The sequence below is a fragment of the Marmota marmota genome, unplaced genomic scaffold (genome assembly GCF_001458135.2).
Source record: "Marmota marmota marmota unplaced genomic scaffold, marMar, whole genome shotgun sequence".
Classification (NCBI taxonomy): Eukaryota; Metazoa; Chordata; class Mammalia; order Rodentia; family Sciuridae; genus Marmota; species Marmota marmota.
This window is the reverse complement of record NW_026000026.1, coordinates 60,612,379-60,632,931: the sequence shown is the minus strand read 5'-3', so window position 1 is coordinate 60,632,931 and position 20,553 is coordinate 60,612,379. Positions and strand designations below refer to the sequence as shown.

Genomic DNA, 20,553 nt, shown 5'->3' with positions numbered 1-20,553 from the left:
TATATATATATAAAATCTCACTTTCATCAATGGATAAATCATCCAGACCAAAAGAAAAAAATAAAGCAAAACAAACAAAAAACAAACACAACAACAACAACAAAACAACATCAGAACTGAACTATACTACAGATTAAATGGAAAGAATAGACATTAAAAATATTTTATTTAACAGCTATGTAATACATATTTTTCTCATCAGCACATAGAACATTCTCCAGGAAAGACCATATATGTTAGGCCACAAAATATCCCAACGAATTTCAATAAGTCAAAATGGTAGCATTTGGCTTCTCGGACCACACGGTATAGGACAGCAAATCTACATAAGGAATTTTAGAAACTGTACAAATACAAAGAAACTAAACAACAAGCACCTGAATGAAAAATGGGTCATTCAAGGAATCCAAAAAAAAAAAAAAACATTTCTTGAACAAATGAAAATGGAAACACAACATACCAAAACCCATGGTGCTATAGCAAAAGTAGTAGTAGAGAAGAATTTATAGAAATAAGTGCCTACATTAAAAAAAAAAAAAGAAAGAAAGAAAAGATTTCAAACAACCTAGCAATGTAAATCAAGGAACTAGAAAAGCATGGAAAAACCAAATCCAAAATTAGCAGAAGTAAATAACAAAAATCAGAGCTGAAATAATAGACTACCAAAAATCAATCAACTCCTGCAAAGCTAAAAGATCAACAAAACCAAGTGTTAGTCTTTTTGAAAAGATACACAAAATCAACAAACCTTTTGCTAGTCTCATCAAGAAAAAAGAAAACCCAAATAAATAAAATAAGACATGAAAAGGAGAAAGTATAATTCAGAGCACAGAAATACAAGGAATCATTAATGAATATCATGAACAACTATATGCCAACAAATGGGAAAAATAAAAAATGAATGGAAAATTCTAGACACATATAAACTATCAAAAATGAACCATAAAGGCACAGAAAACTTTAACAGCCCGATAACAAGTACAAAGACTGGAAAAAATAATCAAAAAGTCCCCATAAAAAGAGAAGCCCAGGAACAGATGCCTTCATTGTTGAATTCCACCAAACATTTAAAGAACTAACACCAAGGGCTGGGGTTGTTGCTCAGTGGTAGAGTGCTTGCCTAGCAAGTGTGAGGCGCTGGGTTTGATTCTCAGCACCACATAAAAAAATAAATAAAACAAAAAGATATTGTATCTAATCACAACTAAAAATTTTAAAAAGCAAAACCAAAAGCTAACAACAATTCTTCTCAAATTATCCCAAAGAATGAAAAAGGCTGAAATTATTTCAAATTTATTCTATAAGACCAGCATTACCCTGATACCAAAATCAAACAGGGACACACAAAAAAAGAAAACAACAAACCAGTATTCTGAGATTCACACAGACACAAAACCAAACAACAGCAAAACCAAAGCCAAAAAGATTACGCATCATAATCAATGGGAACTTAGAAGTGCAATGATGGTTCAATATACACAATTAAACATCACATCTACAGAATGAAGGATAAAAATAATATGACCATGTCAACAGACGCAGAAAAAGTGTTTGACAAAATTCAACATCCCTTCATGATAAAGACTCTCAAAAAACTAGGTATACACGGAACATATCTCAATATAATACAGACTATATATGACAAACCCACAGTCAATATCATATTGCACAAAGAAACCTGAAAGTATTTCCTCTAGGGACTGAACAAGACAAGAATGTTCCTTCCCTTTCGCTACTCTTGCTCAACATAGTATTGGAAGTTTTAGCCACAGTAATTACTGAAGAGAAGAAAATGAAAGACTCAAGTAAGAAGGAAAGAAGATAAATTATCCTTGTTTTGTATAAGACATGATTCTGTACACAGAAAAAAAAGAAGGCTCTAAAAAAGATTATCAGAATGGATAAACAAATCCAATAAAGTTTCAGAATAGAGGGAACATACAAAAATCAGTAGCATTTTTATATACCAATTAACAGACTTCTTGGGAAAGAAACCAAGAAAGTGATCTAATTCCCAAGAGCTAAAAATTACAAATAGTAGCAGTCATACTAATAATAATACACCTAGGAATCAGTTTAACCAAAGAAGTTAATAACTTTTATAATGAAAATTACAATGTAATGAAAAAAACTGATGACAAAAATAAATGGAAATATCTCCATGTTCATGGATTTAAGTGTTACTCTTGTGAAAATGTCTATACTACCAAAAGTGCTATAAAGACTCAAAGCAATCCTTATCAAAATATCAAGGACTTTCTTCACAGAAATAGAAAAAGCAATCCTAAAATTAATTTGGAACTACACAAGTCACCAGTCAAAACAATCTTAAGCAAAACAAAAACAAAAACAAAACAAACAAACAAACAACAACAACAAAACCCCCCAAAAGCTAGAAGTATCACGATTGCCCCTATATCTAGACATACTCTAGGGATACATTAACCAAGACAACATGGTACTGGCATAAAAACCAATACACAGACCAATGGAACAGAATATAGAACCCAGAAACAAATCACATATCAAAGCCAACTAGTTTTCAACAAAGGTACTTAAAACATAAAGAAAGGATAACATCCTCAATAAACAGTGCTAGAAAAACTGGATATTCACATGCAGAGGAATAAAACCACACCATTATCATCATATATAGAGTCAACTCAAATTGGATAAAAAATGAAAACCACAAACCTACTGGAAATAAAAAACAACGAAAAAAACAAACATAGAAAAACTAAGACCCCCAAAAGAAAAGTAAATGAATGAATGGGATTATATCACATTAAGAGGCTTCTGCGTAGCAAAGGATATAACCAAGAATGAAGAGACAACCTAGAGTACGAGAGAAGATATTTGTCAAGGTTATTATCTAGACTATACAAGGAACTTTAAAAAACTCAACAAATCATCATCATCATCATCATCATCATCATCATCATTAAATGGGCAAATTATCTGAATAGAAATTTCTCAACAGAAGATATACAAATGCCCAAAAAGTATATGAAAAATGCTCAATATCAGTAGTCATCAGGGAATTGCAAATCAAAACCACAATTACATATCAACTAGATATTACTTCTGAAGATAGTTATAAACAGACATATAGAAGAACATAGCAATATTGACAAAGACATAACTGAGAAGTACTAAACTATTCTTGATATCAAAATTCCTAACTTTCCCACAAACTAAATTTCCACAGGATTTGCCATAGTATTTACCAATACAGTTAAGTAAAAAGTAATAAAACATTGGCACATAAACTACTTCCATCAAATAGGATGCACTCCCTAGCTAATTTTATGAGCCTAGAATAATTCTTACACTGGAAGCAAAGATATAACAAATATAGAAAAAGGAAAGGCCAGTCTAATTCAGGAACACAAAACTACTAATGAAAAATAATAGTGAAATCAAAACCTGTGACATATAAAAAGATACTACTTAAAAATAATTGAGTTTGTGCTTGCTTTGGCAGCACACATACTAAAATTGGAACAATACAGAGAAGATTAGCATGGCCCTTGTGCAAGGATGACATGCAAATTCATGAAGTGTTCCATATTTTTTAAACCCCTATCTCTCACCATGCACAAAACTTAATTCAAAATGGATCAAGGACCTAGGAATTAAACCAGAGACCCTGTATCCAATAGAAAAAAAGTAGGCCCTAATCTTCATCATGTGAGATTAGGCCCCAACTTCCTTAATAAGATTCCTATAGCGCAAGAATTAAAACTGAGAATCAATAAATGGGATGGAATCAAACTAAAAAGTTTCTTCTCGGCAAAAGAAACAATCTGTGAAGTGAACAGACAGCCTACATCCTGGGAGCAAATTTTTACCCCTCACACATCAGATAGAGCACTAATCTCTAGGGTACATAAAAAACTCAAAAAGCTAAGCACCAAAAAATACAAATAACCCAATCAACCAATGGGCCAAGGACCTAAACAGACACTTCTCAGAAGAGGATATTCAATCAATCAACAAATATATGAAAAAATGTTCATCATCTCTAGCAATTAGAGAAATGCAAATCAAAACTACTCTAAGATATCATCTCACTCCAGTCAGAATGGCAGCTATTATGAAGACAAACAACAATAAGTGTTGGCAAGGATGTGAGGGAAAAGGTACATTCATACACTGCTGGTGGGACTGCAAATTGGTGCAGCCAATATGGAAAGCAGTATGGAGACCCCTTGGAAAAATGGGAATGGAAACACCATTTGACCCAGCTATCCCTCTCCTTGGTCTATACCCAAAGGACTTAAAAACAGCATACTACAGAGACACAGCCACATCAATGTTTATAGCAGCACAATTCACAATAGCTAAACTGTGGAGCCAACCTAGATGCCCTTCAGTGGATGAATGGATAAAAAAAATGTGGCATATATACACAATGGAATTTTACTCAGCAATAAAAGAGAATAAAATCATGACATGTGTAGGTAAATGGATGGAGTTAGAGAAGATAATGCTAAGTGAGGATAGCCAATCCCCAAAACACAAATGCCAAATGTTTTCTCTGATACAAGGAGGCTTACTCATAGTGGGATAGGGAGGGGGAGCATGGGAGGAATAGATGAATTCTAGATAGGGAAGGGGGTGGGAGGGAAAGGAAGGAGGCAGGGGATTAGCAAGGATGGTGGAATGTGGTAGACATCATTACCCAAAGTACATGTATGAAAACACGAATTGGGTGTCAACATACTTTAGATACAAACAGATTTGAAAAATTGTGGTATATATGTGTAATAAGAATTGTAATGCATTCCGCTGTCATTTTTTTTAAGTCAATAAAAAAAGAGAAATGGCAAAATAAATAAATAAAATGGTTGAGTTTATTCTAGGATCAAAGTTAGTTTTACATTTTAAAAAAGCACACATAATTCACAAAAAAATTAAAGAAATTTTCATGCTAAAAAATCAGCAAAATAGGAATAGAGTAGAATTTCTTTACTTTGAAAAACAGTCATTATTGATAATTATGAACAGAAAGCTTCATGCTTAATTGGCAAATATTAAAAGCATTCTTTCTAGAATATGGATAAGAAAAGAAATGTTACTTCTATTTAGTAATGTTTGAAGGATACTAGGCATTGAACTAAGGCAAGAAAAAGAATTTTAAAAATACATAAAGACTGGGAAATAAAAACACTGAGTATTTTTAAAGAATCAAAGAGCAGGGCATAGCAGAACACACCTATAATCCCAGAGACTCTAAAGCCTGAGGCAGAGGAGGATCACAAGTTGAAAGCCAACCTGGGCAACTTAGTGAGACCTTGTCTCAAAATAAAATAAAAAGGGCTGGGGATGTAGCTCAATGGTAGTGTGCTTGCCTTGTATGGCAAGGCCATGGGATTAATCCCCAGAATTGCAAAAATAAACAAAAAAATAAATAAATTAATTAATTAAAAAACCCCACTAAATAAACTATGAGAGATTAATGAACTTGACAAGGTTGATGCATGTATTGCTAATATTAAAGAACTAAATCATATTTCTATATTGCAATAAAGAATGAAAATTTTAAAAATGTATTAAAAAATGTCAATTAACTCAACCTAAGTCTAACAAAGATATGTAAGACTTTTATTCAGGACATTGTAAAATCTTATTGAAAGCATTCTTTAAAATCTTAAAGAACCATACTACATTCACAGACTGAAAGTCTAGATAAAAGATGTAAATCTGTATAAACTACAGATTTCATTCAATCTATATAAAAATCCCCCAAAGAAATTTTGATCAGTTTATTTTAAATTTTAAATGGAAATGCAAGAAAAGCCAAGAAATACTTGAAAAAGGGCCCTCGTGGAGTTGAAAGATCTTAATTAATTGGCACTACATAAGGATCAACAAATAGACTCCAAAACCAGACTACCTATATTTGATAAAGACAGTATTACAGTTTAGTAAGGAAAGAACAGTCTTTTGAGGAGGTGCCCAAACAACTGCATGTACACAGACTTGCAGGGGTGGGGGAAAAAAAACAACTTTCATCCCTTTACTCATAGGACACACAAAGTCAACATTATCTGGATTGCAGATAAATGTGATGGGAAAATAGTAAAATTATAGAAAATCTATAGGAGAATATCTTACAAACTTTGTTTAGAAAAAATATATTTTAAACAGTACATTAAAATACATATTTTCTTCACTTCAGGTAAAATATTTCATTTTATGTGACAGCTGAGCAGAAGGCACTTGATAGATAACTTCTGGACTTTGGCATCAAGGAGCTTATAATCTAGCAGATATAGCATGACTGAATTAAATACATTGGAGAGATCAGTATGAAAATAGAGAAGGGAGAAGCAGTACTTCTCTGAAGAAAGTTAGAAGCCTTCTTACTGAGTATGTAGGATGTTCTCAGCATTATTAATCATAACATCCCCAAACTGTAAAAGTAGCAGAAAGCATATATAAATTACAAAATATTCACAAAATAGAATATGGGTCAGCAAACAATACTCTGCAAGCCAAATATGAACTGTAGTATAGCCTAGGATCTAAGAATGGTTTCTATGTTTTTAAAGGATAGTCAAAGCCAGGCACAGTGTCTCATACCTGTAATCCCAGTGACTAGGAAAGCTGAGGCAGAGGATTGCAAGTTTGAGGCCAGCCTCAGCAATTTAAATGAGGGTCTTAGCAACTTAGTGAAACCCTGTCTCAAAATTAAAAATAAGGGTTGGGAATGTAGCTCAGTGGTTAAGCACTCCTGGGTTAACTCCAAAAGTACCAGGAGAAAATTGAAAAAAAAAAGGGTAGCAGGAAAGTCAAAAAAAGAAAAGAAAAGAGAGACAATATTTGACCCAAGCCTAAAATATTTACCATCGGATCTACTGAAAAATCTGCTAACTCTAAAATGGAATATTTCATAGTAGTGATTATTAACTATGGAAATAAGCAACATTATGAATGTATTTCATTAGCATAATATTGAGCAAAAGAAAATATTTCTATTATATGAAGCTTTAAAAAATACAGCACAAAGTAAATTAGTACAGTCATTAAAGAAAGCAGTATGGAGGCTTCACAAAAAACAGAACTATCACATTCTCCAATAATTCCATTTCTGGGTATATATCCAAAGGAAATGTAATAAGTACATTGAAGAGACATCTGCATTCCATGTTCTTTGTAGGACTGTTTACAATAGCTATTTTATAATTTATATAAGCTTTCTGCTACTTTTACAGTTTGGGGCTGTTATGATTAATGCTGTTGTGAACATCCTACTATGCCTCCTGGTGCAGATGTACACAAGTTTCTTTGGGTATCTAGGAGTGGAACTGTGAACGATAATATGCTTGTTTAATATTAGTAGACAAACTGTTTTTAAAGTTATTGAACCAATGTGAATTCCCAAGTGTCCACCTTAAACTAAAATATAAATATTAAAAAAAAGAGATCTCACATGGTGACTACAATTAAGAGAAATGTATTTTAGTTTTAAAAATCCTTAAGAGAGCAGTTTTGAAGTATTCTCACCACAAAAATATTAAGTATATGATCCTAATGTATGTATTAATTATCTCATTTAGCCATTCCATAATGGATTTTTATTTCCAAAGATCATGTTGTATAAAAATAAACATATACAATTTTTGTCATTTAAAATAAATAAATATTCTAGGCATAGTGAAGCATGACTGCAACCCTACCAACTCAGGAGGCTGAAGCAAGAAGATTCCAAGTTTGAGGCTAAATCTCAGCAACTTCATGGGACCCTGTCTCAAAATAAAATTTAAAAAAACTGGGAATATAGCTCAGTGGTAGGATACTTGCTTAGCATGTGCAGAGGCCTGGATTCAATCCCTAATTCAACAAAATAAAATAGATTTAAAGTTTAAAATAAAAGAATATATAAAGGATGCACAAAATTCAACATAAAAAAATAGAGTCATTGCCTAATCAAAAAATGGGCAAATGATCTGAATAGATACCTCTGAACAGAAGATATACAAATGGCCAACAAAAATATATGAAAAAAATCCTCAATATCTTTGACCATCAAGGAAATGAAAATCAAAACTACAATGAGATTTCATCTCACTATAGTTAACAATGACTATTATAATTTTTAAAAAAACAAAACAAACAAAAAACAAATAAGAACTGGCAAGGATATGCAGAAAAGGAACTCTTAGTGGAAACACTGTGGAAAAAAATATGGAGGTTTCTCAAAAAAATTAAACAAAACTACTTTATGATCCATGTAAATCACTCTTTGGTATTTTTCTTAGGAAATGAAGTCAGTATACAAAAGAGATACCTGCACACCCATGTTTATTGTGGCATAATTCACAATAGCCAAAATTTGGAATCAGCCTAGATACCATCTACTGATGATAAAGAAGATATGGTACATATACACAAGTCATAAAGAATGAAATTCTGTCATTTTTCGAGAAAACAGATGGAGTTGGAGATCCACATTTTAAGTTAAATGAGTCAGACACAGAAAGACAAGAATCACATGTTTCCTCCCAATTGTGAAAACTAAGAAAATAAAAGATGACCTTAAGGTTGAAGACAGACCATGAGGGAATGGAAAGGGTGCCAAGGGTGGAAGGGTGAGGTAGAAGAATAGAAGAAGGGTAGATGTACGTGATTAATGTCTGATAGATGCATGTATGAAAATATCACAGAGAATCCCATCAATTTGTATAATTAGTATGTGTTTATAATTATAAGAAGAAAGTTCACAAAAATAAAAATAAACTTATATGGGGAAAAAAAAAAAGCCCAAAATGAGACTACAGTGGTTAGATACATGGCTAATACTTTTATGTTTATCCAAATAAGTATTCTGGATATGATAAGATTGTTAACTATCATCCTTAGTTTTTTTTATGGCTTTTTTCTTTTTTTTTTAACAAAGGATGATAGTTATTTCAAGAAGATAGGAATGAGTTGCAATAGGGAAGGGAAGGATAGACAGCGATCAAAATTGGTCCAGCGTTCAATTGCTCTACCTGGTGGTAACATATGAATATTTGCTTTATAATATAATGAGCTCTACATTAACATTTCATTCACTTTTTTCTTCATGTAATAGTTCATAATAGAAGAGTTTGCTAAGACCCACCTTTTCATAATCTTCAGCAGTAAAATCTCTGTCTTTCTGAAGTATTTCATGAAGTCTTGCTTTCACACGTTGTTGACAACTGCTTAAAGAGTCACTATCACTATCCAAAAGACCATTCATATTTGCACTTTTCACCATCTGAACAAGAATGGGTGTAAGCTCCCCTTCTAAAGCCAACAGACCCTAAACATATTAAATGAAGTAAAAAATTTAAAAAATTAATATGCAAAATAGAAAGTATCATAATAATTGTTACATTCTGAATTTCATAATGTATAAGCTAAATATTTTTAAAAAATAAATATTATTAGTAATATAGTTCACATTGTCAGTTGATAGCTTTAGTTGGAAGTTCGAAATTTGGAATTTTTAAATACTGTCTTAGTGAAAATCTTAAAACAATGAAATTGTAGATGACAATTCCAATAATTAAAAACAAAACGATACATCTATTTTTACCTTTGCAAAAGCTGCTGCAGTCATCTGAACTCGTCCTTCATCAGAGGCATATATTTTGAGGTCATGTCGGTAGGTACTATGTAATCGAAGCAAACCACAACCAGGAAATCCTGCATAATCTCCTGAAAATAAATCCTCAAATCACTTAAGCTATATTTTTATCTCACTGTATTTCCAGAAATATTTACAAGTATTACAAAATAAGAGAATATGAAAAAAAATTGCATGAATTTAATCAAATTCAAAAAATTCCAACATTTGGGCTAGGGTTGTAGCTCAGTGGTAGAGCACTTGTCTAGCACGTGAGAGGCACTGGGTTCAATACTCCGCACCACATAAAAATAAATAAATAAAAGAAAGGTCCATTGACAACTAAAAATACATTAAAAAAATAATTTCAACATTTACCTTGACCTCCAGGATACATACACCTGAAAGCTCTTCCAAGTTCTTCAGCCTGGACTCTGCCTGCAGGTGTTAATTCTCCTCCCCATTTCAAAACCAAAAGTAAGGATGGCTCTTCCCTTCGGCTATCTAAGATGCATGTGAACAAATAAAACAAATGTTAGGTTTGAACAGAAATGGGCCAATGTTAATTTAGTTGACTTAGTCCATATGTAATTATTTTATTCTCTAAATGGGCCTATCTTTGTAGGTTGTTGCTTCCATCAGGAATTCCATTGCTCTTCCTATTAAAATTTTACTGAAATATTAAAATCTCTTTCATACTCAGTAAGAAGGCTTCTAACTTTCTTCAGAGAAGTACTGCTTCTCCCTTCTCTATTTTCATACTGATCTCTCCAATGTATTTAATTCAGTCATGCTATATCTGCTAGATTATAAGCTCCTTGATGCCAAAGTCCAGAAGTTATCTATCAAGTGCCTTCTGCTCAGCTGTCACATAAAATGAAATATTTTACCTGAAGTGAAGAAAATATGTATGTTTTTATGATGAGGAATCAGTGATTTCCATAATTTTTAGGAAGATGTGAGATGACATCCTAACACTTATTCTAGTTAAAATTTCATGCAATCTAATTTTATACAAACACTGAAAATGTAGCCAATTTAAAAAAAAATTTAGAATTGTGGAATCTCTTTAAGTTCGCAGTAGAAGTTTTGTTCTCAGACATAGGTCAATGATTTAATTTTGACCTGTTCTTTATTATGGCCTTAAGATTTGTTTGTATTGAATTTTAGAAACAAAAGGATTCAAAAATAAATATTATAAACGTTAAAGAATGAATAATAATTCATTGAAAGTAACAGAAAATCATCCTTTCCCCTGCTGCTTGTTAGCAATTATATGTTCTTTACCATGCAGGTGGACAATTTATGGAAGAACAGTGAACTAAAGTTTTTATTATATTTGTTATAGAAAGCTTCCAATCATAAACATTGGGAATTAATCTGTATTGCTTTTAATTACAAAGTATGACATAAGGGTAAAATGTCAAATGTTAAAATAAACACATAAAGTTTAATGTATTCAAACTTGTTTTTGCATTTAATATAATCATGACTTCAATTTTGCTACTATAAATAATGCCAATGTGAATATCCCTACAGATCAATCTTTCTCTGAATATCCAATTACTTTCTTGGGATAGATTTTTTTTTTTTGGTACAGAGGAACTCAGAGGCATTCGACCACTGAGGCACATCTCCAACCCTGTTTCTTATTTTATTTAGAGACAGGGTCTCACTGAATTGCTTAGCAAGCGAACACTTCACTTTTCCTGAGGCTGGCTTTGAACTCTAGATCCTCTTGCCTCAACCTCCCAAGCCACTGGGATTACAGGAGTGTACCACCATGCCTGGCCTTGGGATAGACTCTTACAAGCAGAATTAAAGTAAAAGCAAAGGAACTTTATGCTGTACTATATACAATATATGTATATTTCAATAAAGTGGAAAAAATAAACTTAAAATATTATTAAATTTATTATTAACAGAAAAGTATAGAAATATTTTTTGAAGATTTGATTGGAAAATCACTTTTCAAGAAGTTGTATCAATTTATAATTCTACCACCACATTAAAATCCTGTCACAATTTATTCATCAGCACTTTATTACCAGTTTAAAAAAGGAGAGAAAACACTTTGCTACTATGATAGGCAAGATTGATTATTACAAGGTTAAGCAGGTTGATTTTCATTAATCTGAAAATCTGAAATCCAAAATTGGCACTTTTTGATTTCCCACATGATGCTACAAGTGGAAAATTCCACACCATGAAACTCTCAGATATAAAATTATTAAAAATATTGTATAAAAGTACCTTCTAGCTACACATAAGGGGTGTGTATGTGTGACGTATATATGAAACATAAATAAATTTCATGTTTAAAGTTGAGTTCCATTCCTAAGATATCTCACCATGTACATACAAATATTATAAATTGGAAAAAATTCAAAATTTGAAATACTTCTATCTCAAGATTTTCATATAAGGAATACTTAACCTGTATAATTAATTTAGTGGTTGAGATTATAGGCATGTACCACCACACTCAGATTTTGAAAGGTAAATGAATTTTTGGACCTTTGTGCTAAGTGTTTCTAGGATACCAAGCTTATTTAAATGCTTACTGACCTTTATTGGATGGAGAAAAATATCAATTTACTGTAGAAATACATTGTGTATATTTTCAAATATTCATTTCATACTTTGGGGGCAGGTTACAGGGATTAAACTCAGGGACACTTGATCACTGAGCATGTTACATCCCTAGCCTTATTTTGTATTATTTTTTTTTAAAATATTTTTTAGTTATCAATGGACCTTTATTTTATCTGTATGTGGTGCTGAGAATAGAACCCAGTGCCTCACACATGCTAGGTAAGCACTCTACCACTGAGTCACAACCCTAGCCCTATTTTGTATTATTGTATTTAGAGACAGTGTCTCATTGAGTTGCTTAGCTTCTCACTTTTGCTGAGGCTGGCTTTGAACTCACAATTCTATTGCCTCAATTTCCAGAGCTGCTGGCATTACAGGTGTGTACCACTGCACCCAGTTCGTTTCATACTTTTTTAGCGTTGTTTTAAATACTCTACTCATTTCTATCAAAAAAAAAAAAGTAAGAATGGGGCCGATTAAATATCACTTAGTTATAAAGAAATAACTTTCTGAAACAATCTCAGAAAAAAGAAAAGTCATAAGCAGTTTCAAAATAATAAAATATATCCATACAATAAATGGTTAAACAATAAAAAGTATCCTTTACCTAAAGGATAGAATCACTATTAACAAAACACCATTTTATTTTTCTTTTAGTTAACCTGCCAATCTCTAAACTATTAAGCAAAAAATGGTCTAAATGTAATGAATGAATTAAGTGACTACAAATATTTATAACATAATAGGCATTAAAAATGCATACCTTCCTCTTCGCTAGATGTTTTAGGACAACCATGAGGGAGATAGGTTAATTGGACCTTACGATTTATTCCAGAAAAATGACCATACCTGAAAAATAAAATGGTAAGCAGGATGGACAATATTCATGAATTGTTAATGTGATTCCTAAAGAAAAATTAATTCTCAGATAGGAATACTCCCTTCTATTTGTAATTGCTTTGTTGAATTCTTTAACATATCCAGCAGAAAATTTGTACCATAGTCATTCAATTCCATTGAAAACAAAAAAATATAAGTTTTTACAAAGTTAAGACAATTTGAAAGAGATGATAAAGTATAGAAATATGTACAAATATAAATGTATGTATTTTTAAATAACAATGGATATAAGATTATAAGTGGTGAAATTTATAAAGCCTCTATTAGGAATATTAGTGGGCCTCATTTTTAGTTGATAAAAACATAGCTTAAAACTTTTTTATTTAAACAGCCCTGAATCTGGGGTCAAGTTAGTAATATGCCTTCATTCTAAAGAGTACTTCACAGAAGACACAAATTTGATGTCCTCTTTGAATCGTATTAAAGTTAAAAATAAAGCTAAAATAATAATTTTCAATAATACAACAATCAATTTGTATTACATTAAATTTTTACTTATGCTTGGCTGGCATGTGTCTGAGTCCATGGGTTCAAACCCTATAACTACACACAACACAAAAAAGACAGAGAACTAAAGTAAGTATACAACTAGGAGTTACAAAAGATACTCACATCTCCAATACAGTCTTAAGTTGTTCAAGCTTTGATTTGTTTTCCTCAATTTCAGAATCATTATTTTGCCCTAGCTCCATAAGAAGTTGTCGTGCAATATCCAGCACTTCCTATAAAATAAGTTAATAAGGAACTGAATTTTTATGTAATTTCACCATTTAAAAAAAAAACAAAAAAACTTAACCATTAAAAATTAAAAACTCGGGGCTGGGGTTGTGGCTCAGTGGTAGAGCGCTCCCCTAGCACATGCGAGGTGCTGGGTTCTATCCTCAGCACCACATAAAAATAAATAAACAAAATAAAGGTATTGTGTCCAACTACAACTAAAAAAAAAAATATTAAAGAAAAAAAATTTAAAACTCAACAAGAAAGCAAAAACACTTGCCTGTAATTGTTTTGGCTTTTTGAGTTTTAACTTCCCCGACTTATATCCATCACACTTTTCAAAAAGATCAAAAAATCTTATAAAAAAGAGAGCACTGTTAGTCACTTGCAATAATTGATATTACCACAGTATATTTAATCTAACAAAGCAATAGATATGGGGCTAGAACTCAAAAACCTATGGATTTTCAGTACTATTTGTCCTATTTCCGATGTTGCTCCTCTACTATTTTTTTTTTTTTCCTCCCAAAGACAGGCCTCACTATGCTTCTCAAGCAGGTCTCAAGTGGTCATCTTGTCTCAGCCTCCTGAGTATCTGGGACTATAGTAGTATTCTAGTACACTGAGCTTTTTCTGCTGTACCTGTATTTATAAATTTAATACTTTCCTAAACTATACTAAACTAATGGTCACGATATTACTTTTAAAAGTTTTCTCATGATCAAAACTGAATACACAATTATAATGCAAAATATTATTGTATTCTCTAAGGTCAGTATGTAAATACACATTTGATAGTTAAGGTTTTCAGGTGGGTTTTGCAGTCTCCAAATCAAACACTGAACAGAATAGAAGCTTTCCACTAATTTTCTTCTAAAAAACTGAAAGGTTAATAATTCTCAAAATGCAGTGCAACAGAATGATAAACCAAAATTAAATAGAACCCATTTATGTCAATAAATAAAAGCCAGGTCAGACTGATATTTATGTGCATTACCATAATAATGTTTAGGTGCTGGCATTTACATTACTTTAAATGAACTTACATGCATTCAGTGGTTTAAATATTTATGAACAAGAAATAGTAGTCAAACATTTTCCTATATGATGTATTAATTAAAAGAGCTTAACATTCATCAGAAATCTTAAAATTATATCATGAGTACTAAATATTCTTCTTGAAACATACTTTTGATGCCTCACTTCCATTTTCATTTTTTGTTTTGGGGTTCGATCCCCATGACGTATGACAGCTATGACACATCTAAGTTCCATCCTAAAGGAAAAAAAAAGTTCTTAATACTCTAACAAAGATTTGTGTACCATAACTCAGATTAATAAAACATCCAATCATTTATTAAAGGCCATCTTTCACCATTTTAAGATCTTTCCCATGAAGAGTAGTACTTGTAACAATTTTATGTCTTTAACAATTTAGTCTTAATTTTATGAAGTTAAATCCTAAAAGGAATTTACAAAGTTGGAGGAGGGAGTGATATTATGATATATAATATAATACTTCCTCTTCTCAAAAGAGAACCATGTTAACTCTGGACACAAGTAAATGTACTCTGATTCCTGAACTTTATAAAATATCTGCCTGGTAGTATTAGACTGAGTTCATCAAATAAAAATAAAGTTTTATCTAATAGTAAAGGAAACAGTCACTACATTTATAAATTTGCTATCTTTTGCTCAGGTAATAGGAATAGTATTTAAAACTCAAATTAATGGAAGATAAAAGTAGTAAAGAAGCATTTTAGAGTTAAGAGGTATAATTTAGTATTAGCCAAAGTATGAGGTCTTGAACATAACTTGCAGGATATTAATACAATTATCTGAGAAAATTTTGTGTTAAATAAGTTTAGAAAATACTGGTTTAAAAACAAAAGTAAATACAGTTTCTACAAATCAGAATGTCCAAAACTATTTAACATACTAATATAAATCTTTCTAAGCTGTGAATGTGAAGCATTCAGTCAACTCACCTGACTTTTCAATGAGTCATTTTCCTCAGTAGATGTTAATAAAACATTCTGGCAATATTGGTCTAATGAATTTATCTCAACCTGTAACTTAAGCTAGCCACATAATGATGACTGAACTTTTGAGAAATGTATCTATTTTAACCACTTCTATTATTATGACTTGATTATGTAGTTCTGTAATTATCAAAGCCTATTGCAGGATTTTATATCTAACAACAATATAAGAGAATTTATTCCTCCCATCTTCACACCAAATCTAACAAAAACATACAAAGTATCTAAAAATAATTTTTTATTATAATAGCACAGTCTAATAGAGAAAACTCAAGGAATTTCTAAATGAAAATAATTCACTTACATAGTTCCAGATGTAGTTGGTACAATTGGAATATCTTCAGCTTCCAATGGTATTGACCAGGGGATATGAAATTGTGGAGCAAGCTCTCTCATTACAATATTTCTTCAAATGAAAAGAAAATAATTATTATTTCATTTAAAGATAAAATTGGATACTAAATGAGAATGGTAGCGAATCACAGGAGTTAAAGTCATCTGAAAAATTTAAAATACAAATCAATATTAGATTTGAATAAATCAGTATAACTATATTATTTCTAATTATACACACTCTGAAATTCAAAACTGTCTCTTGGACTAGGTGACCACTGATCATTCCTTATGCATTTAATGAACATTTATAAACCTGTTCTAAATGCCATGCTCATTTTCCACAAATTATTATTATACTTTACTAATAGGGTTAACAATAAAGAGGTGTTTAATTTTGTTTAAATTTAATATTCATTCATGAAAAATTTAGATAACTCTTCTCAATTTCACTTTAAGCATAACTTCAACAATCTTCAAAACATACTATAAAATATGAGTCCAATTATCAAACATTTTGAAGTATTAAGTTTTCTGTGGCTTTGTCAGATATGCTTCAGAATGTTAAAAAGGGGCTGCAGTTGTAGCTCAGTAGTAAGATGTTTGCCTAGCATGTGTGGGGCACGGGATTTGATTGTCAGCACACATTAAATAAATAAACAGACAAATAAATAAAATCAAGGTATTAAAAATGTCAAAAATAGTTCTTGTCTTGCTAAGTCTTCCTAATCAAGTTACAAGGAAAATGAATCAAAGAATATAAAACTGACATTTCTACCTGCAATAATTTTATATATTCACTTGATAATATTATGAGAATATCTTTAACATATACTTGCATAAAGAAATGTCACCCATAGAATCCTGAATTCCAAAAATTTCTATCTTACTTATTTCATGAATGTTAATTTTGCACTATTAAATAAGACAACAAAGTTTGTTTTTTTTTGAGCAAGCAAAGCAGTTTATTAAACAAAAATGCAAACAGCCAGCAAAATAATAACAATGTGCTCCTATTTTTCTCAGCAGCTAGGGAGGCTGAGACAGGAGGATTGTGAATTCAAAGCCAGAAATAGGGTTGTTTCCTCTGACTCCTGTTCTGCTGTCACCAATTTCCCTTCCTGTGGGGAACAAGTGGGCAAGGGTTTCTTCTATGGGAGTCTTCCCACTTACAGGGATTTTTCCCCTTTTCTCTTCTCCCCTCCCCTCCCTTTCCTTTTCCTTTCTCCCCTTTTCTTTTCCACAAGAACCAGAATAATCTGCTGAAGTCTCTGACACTTGGCCTCCCTGACCTTCATGCAACCTGTCTGATTCTGTATTTCTAAACAATTTACTTTAGACAAAACTCATATTTTTCACACTTCTAAGGTCAATGTAATTTTTTAAAAAGCTTAATTTCAACTACAATTACACAGCAAAAACTTGAGGAATATTTTAATCACCATGTTATAGCATTTCTAACTCTATGAAGTTAACATCTTTAGGCCTTTGTACTGATTATAAATTAATCTGTCTTTGATAATCTCACCTATAATTCAGAATCTGGTACAGTCTCTGGAGGTGCCATTTTATGAACTGATTTTTTACTCTACAATACTTAAAAAAAAAAAAAACTTCATCCTTCAATGTTACCAATTATTTTGTTTCTGAATAACTAGTATGCAAAGTAAAGAGAAGAAAATAGATTATTAAATTCTTACCCAAGTATTTTTGCACAATCATCATAATACTTCATGGAATTTTTCACAAAACTGAAGCCATTGACATCACACACATAGGACTGTCCATTGGCTCGTAACAAATCAAAGCCACAAACTGTTTGCTATTTAAAATAAGTTATAAACTTTAAATTATTATGATTCAGTTTTCTAGTCTTATTAGAACATATATTTTATGTCTAAAAGTATATTATTATATATTGTTTCAATTCATGTTAAGTAAGGGAAAGAAATTACTTATTTGTAATTTGAATATTCTAAAGATATGTTACATATTCCATATGATTACTTAAATTCCTTATCATAAAACAGACATAAAGTATAAACGATTACAGTGGCCAAAACAGAACACTGCATCAAAACAATCTCCAACTAAAATTTCAATTTTCGAAAAGCAAATATTTTGAAAATTCAGATAAAATTTTACACTAGCAGAAATTTAGGTCATTTAAGTCCCAACACAATAAAGGAAAAATAGTATTAAAGACCTATCCCAGAAGAAATGTTCAATTATTCCTGTAAATCTGTTAATCTCCTCATAATCACATATTTGTGAGCACCTAAAATAAATTTGGAAGAAAATTGCTGAAAGTTATAAATTTGTTACTCTGTGAAAATTTTCTTCCACATTTTTTATGCAAATACTCATGCACTACTATAATGTAATTTGAATTCATAGCTTTTGGGATCCTTGTATAATAAGACAATTTACATAAATCTATTAAAACTTACTTACAATCTAACATTTCTTCCACAAAAGAGACATTATGGTTAACACACAAAGTATTTATTATTTAATAACCAGTAATATCTATTAATCTTTAAGTTATGTATCCAATGTAAGATTTCAAAAAGGTAAAATTTATTATTTATTAAATGTCAGTTGTACTACTTCTATTTAAACTTTTATACAAGTTAGGTAAAAATTCTGTTAATATAGATTAAGGGAATTAATCAAATATTAGAAGTAAATGTTTTAAGAAATTTTTTTACAGTGCTTTCATGAACATATTCTATTATACAGTAGTCCAAAAGAATTGACTGCCAAGGCTACAATACTAAGGACAATTTACCAGTTCTATGAAAGTAAATAATACTTATAATTAGTTTCTTAAAAACAGATTAGACAATACCCCTAAACACTGTTTAACTGAACTAATCTCTGCAATTTTAAAGTCAGAAAAAATTCATACAGTTTCTTTTTATATAACACAGAAAGAACATATTGGTACTACAAGAATACAATATATTAGCACTATAAAAATCCGCTTGCAAAATACATGAACAGTTCTCAGCTTACTACTCTAATTATAAATCCAAATAATGTCTCTTAATCAAGAATAAGAATTAGAATTTTTTTTACAAAGGTCTACATGGCTTGTCTTAACATCTTACCTTAAAAGCAAGGCAGACTTTCCAAGCAATTAATTTCTCTCGTGCATTGAGAATAACAGGGTATCTTACTTCTTTTCCTTCACTATCTCGTTCCACCTTGCCATCAAGTGCTGGAGATTTTCGAGCTTCAGCATGAGCATAATCTGGACCAACTGTGTAAACCTTTGACGAATATTAAACACATATATACACACACACACATACACAAACACTCGTAAAACCAATAAAAAATAAATTCAACGAAAAAAGTAACAAAAAATGGTTCAGACTCTGTATTGTTATAAGACAACTTTTCTATTTTACATCTCAAATTTTCATTGGAAAAGGTTATAAATACTTATATGGCAACACTGGTAAAGTAAGAATTCATTCTGTATAGGAAACTATTAAACTGAGCATTAACTCTTCAAAATGTTTTAGTTTAACAAAAAAGAGATTAAAAAAAACTATAAAACATCATGGAAGGAAAAAAATTGCCAAAATAGAAGTTTTTAAAAGGTGGAGAATGAATCAGAACAAGAGAAGGAAAGGCATTCTAAGCAGAGGTAAATGGACACAAAGGACAGACATATGAAACAGCAGGATGCATATAAATATGGAAAAGTTATTTGATGCAGTTTATGCTTTAAGAAATAAAATTAGTAAGACAGAGGACAGACTATGATATTATCTGTATCATGATCAAATTTATACTTTAAAAGGAACATTGTGGTTACAGAAAGACTAGTTGAAAGTTGACATATTAAGATCTCATTTGTTACCAGTTAAAATTTTATTTATTTATTTATTTATTTATTCTATGTCACCAAGGATTGAATCCAGGGGTGTTTAACCACTGAGTTACATACCCAGCCCTTTTAAAAATATGTTATTTAGAGACAGCATCTCACTGAGTTGCTTAGTGCCTCACTAAATTGCTGAGGTTGGTTTTGAACTTGTGATCCTCCTGCCTCAGCTTCCTGAGCCACTGAGCTTATAGGTGTACATCAATGTGCCCATACGGATATTCTTAAATCACATAATAATTGTCACAGATCTCAAAATCTGGGTAAAGTGTACTGCTTAGAAATGTGGAGGCTATTAGACTCACCTAATATTTTATTATTTAAAGTCCCTTTAAAGAATCACACAATTATTATATTAAAAAGTTGATTTTTAAATATTTTAGTAACTACACTTAGATAAAATGTCTTTCTTCGTAATCCTGTGTGTTTTATTTTAAGCACTTAAGTTCACTATGTTTAAAAAAAGG

At 31.1% G+C, this 20,553-nt stretch overlaps 1 protein-coding gene and 1 non-coding gene across 51 annotated transcripts in view; one reads left to right on the top strand and one right to left on the bottom strand.

The window, feature by feature from the left end:
• Ppip5k2 (diphosphoinositol pentakisphosphate kinase 2) overlaps positions 1–20,553 on the bottom strand; it is a 150,622-nt gene that overhangs the window by 105,721 nt on the left and 24,348 nt on the right. For 39 of the 50 annotated variants that reach the window (XR_007350564.1, XR_007350565.1, XM_048811499.1 and 36 more), the window contains 10 exons: positions 19,302–19,463; positions 17,889–18,010; positions 16,160–16,261; positions 15,003–15,089; positions 14,094–14,169; positions 13,709–13,818; positions 12,960–13,045; positions 9,980–10,105; positions 9,572–9,693; positions 9,113–9,295 (listed from right to left, as the gene is read on the bottom strand). Coding sequence is in view for 48 of the 50 variants with exons in the window: in XM_048811499.1 (XP_048667456.1) it covers positions 9,113–9,295; positions 9,572–9,693; positions 9,980–10,105; positions 12,960–13,045; positions 13,709–13,818; positions 14,094–14,169; positions 15,003–15,089; positions 16,160–16,261; positions 17,889–18,010; positions 19,302–19,463 (1,176 nt within the window). In the remaining 2 variants the exon portion in view is untranslated. The remainder of the gene's footprint in view (positions 1–9,112; positions 9,296–9,571; positions 9,694–9,979; positions 10,106–12,959; positions 13,046–13,708; positions 13,819–14,093; positions 14,170–15,002; positions 15,090–16,159; positions 16,262–17,888; positions 18,011–19,301; positions 19,464–20,553) is intronic. The other 11 variants (XM_048811500.1, XM_048811520.1, XM_048811512.1 and 8 more) reach the window with 1 other exon arrangement.
• Positions 3,469–3,575, top strand: LOC125619264. Its single transcript, XR_007350752.1, has one exon. It is a non-coding gene; the product is annotated as a U6 spliceosomal RNA (small nuclear RNA).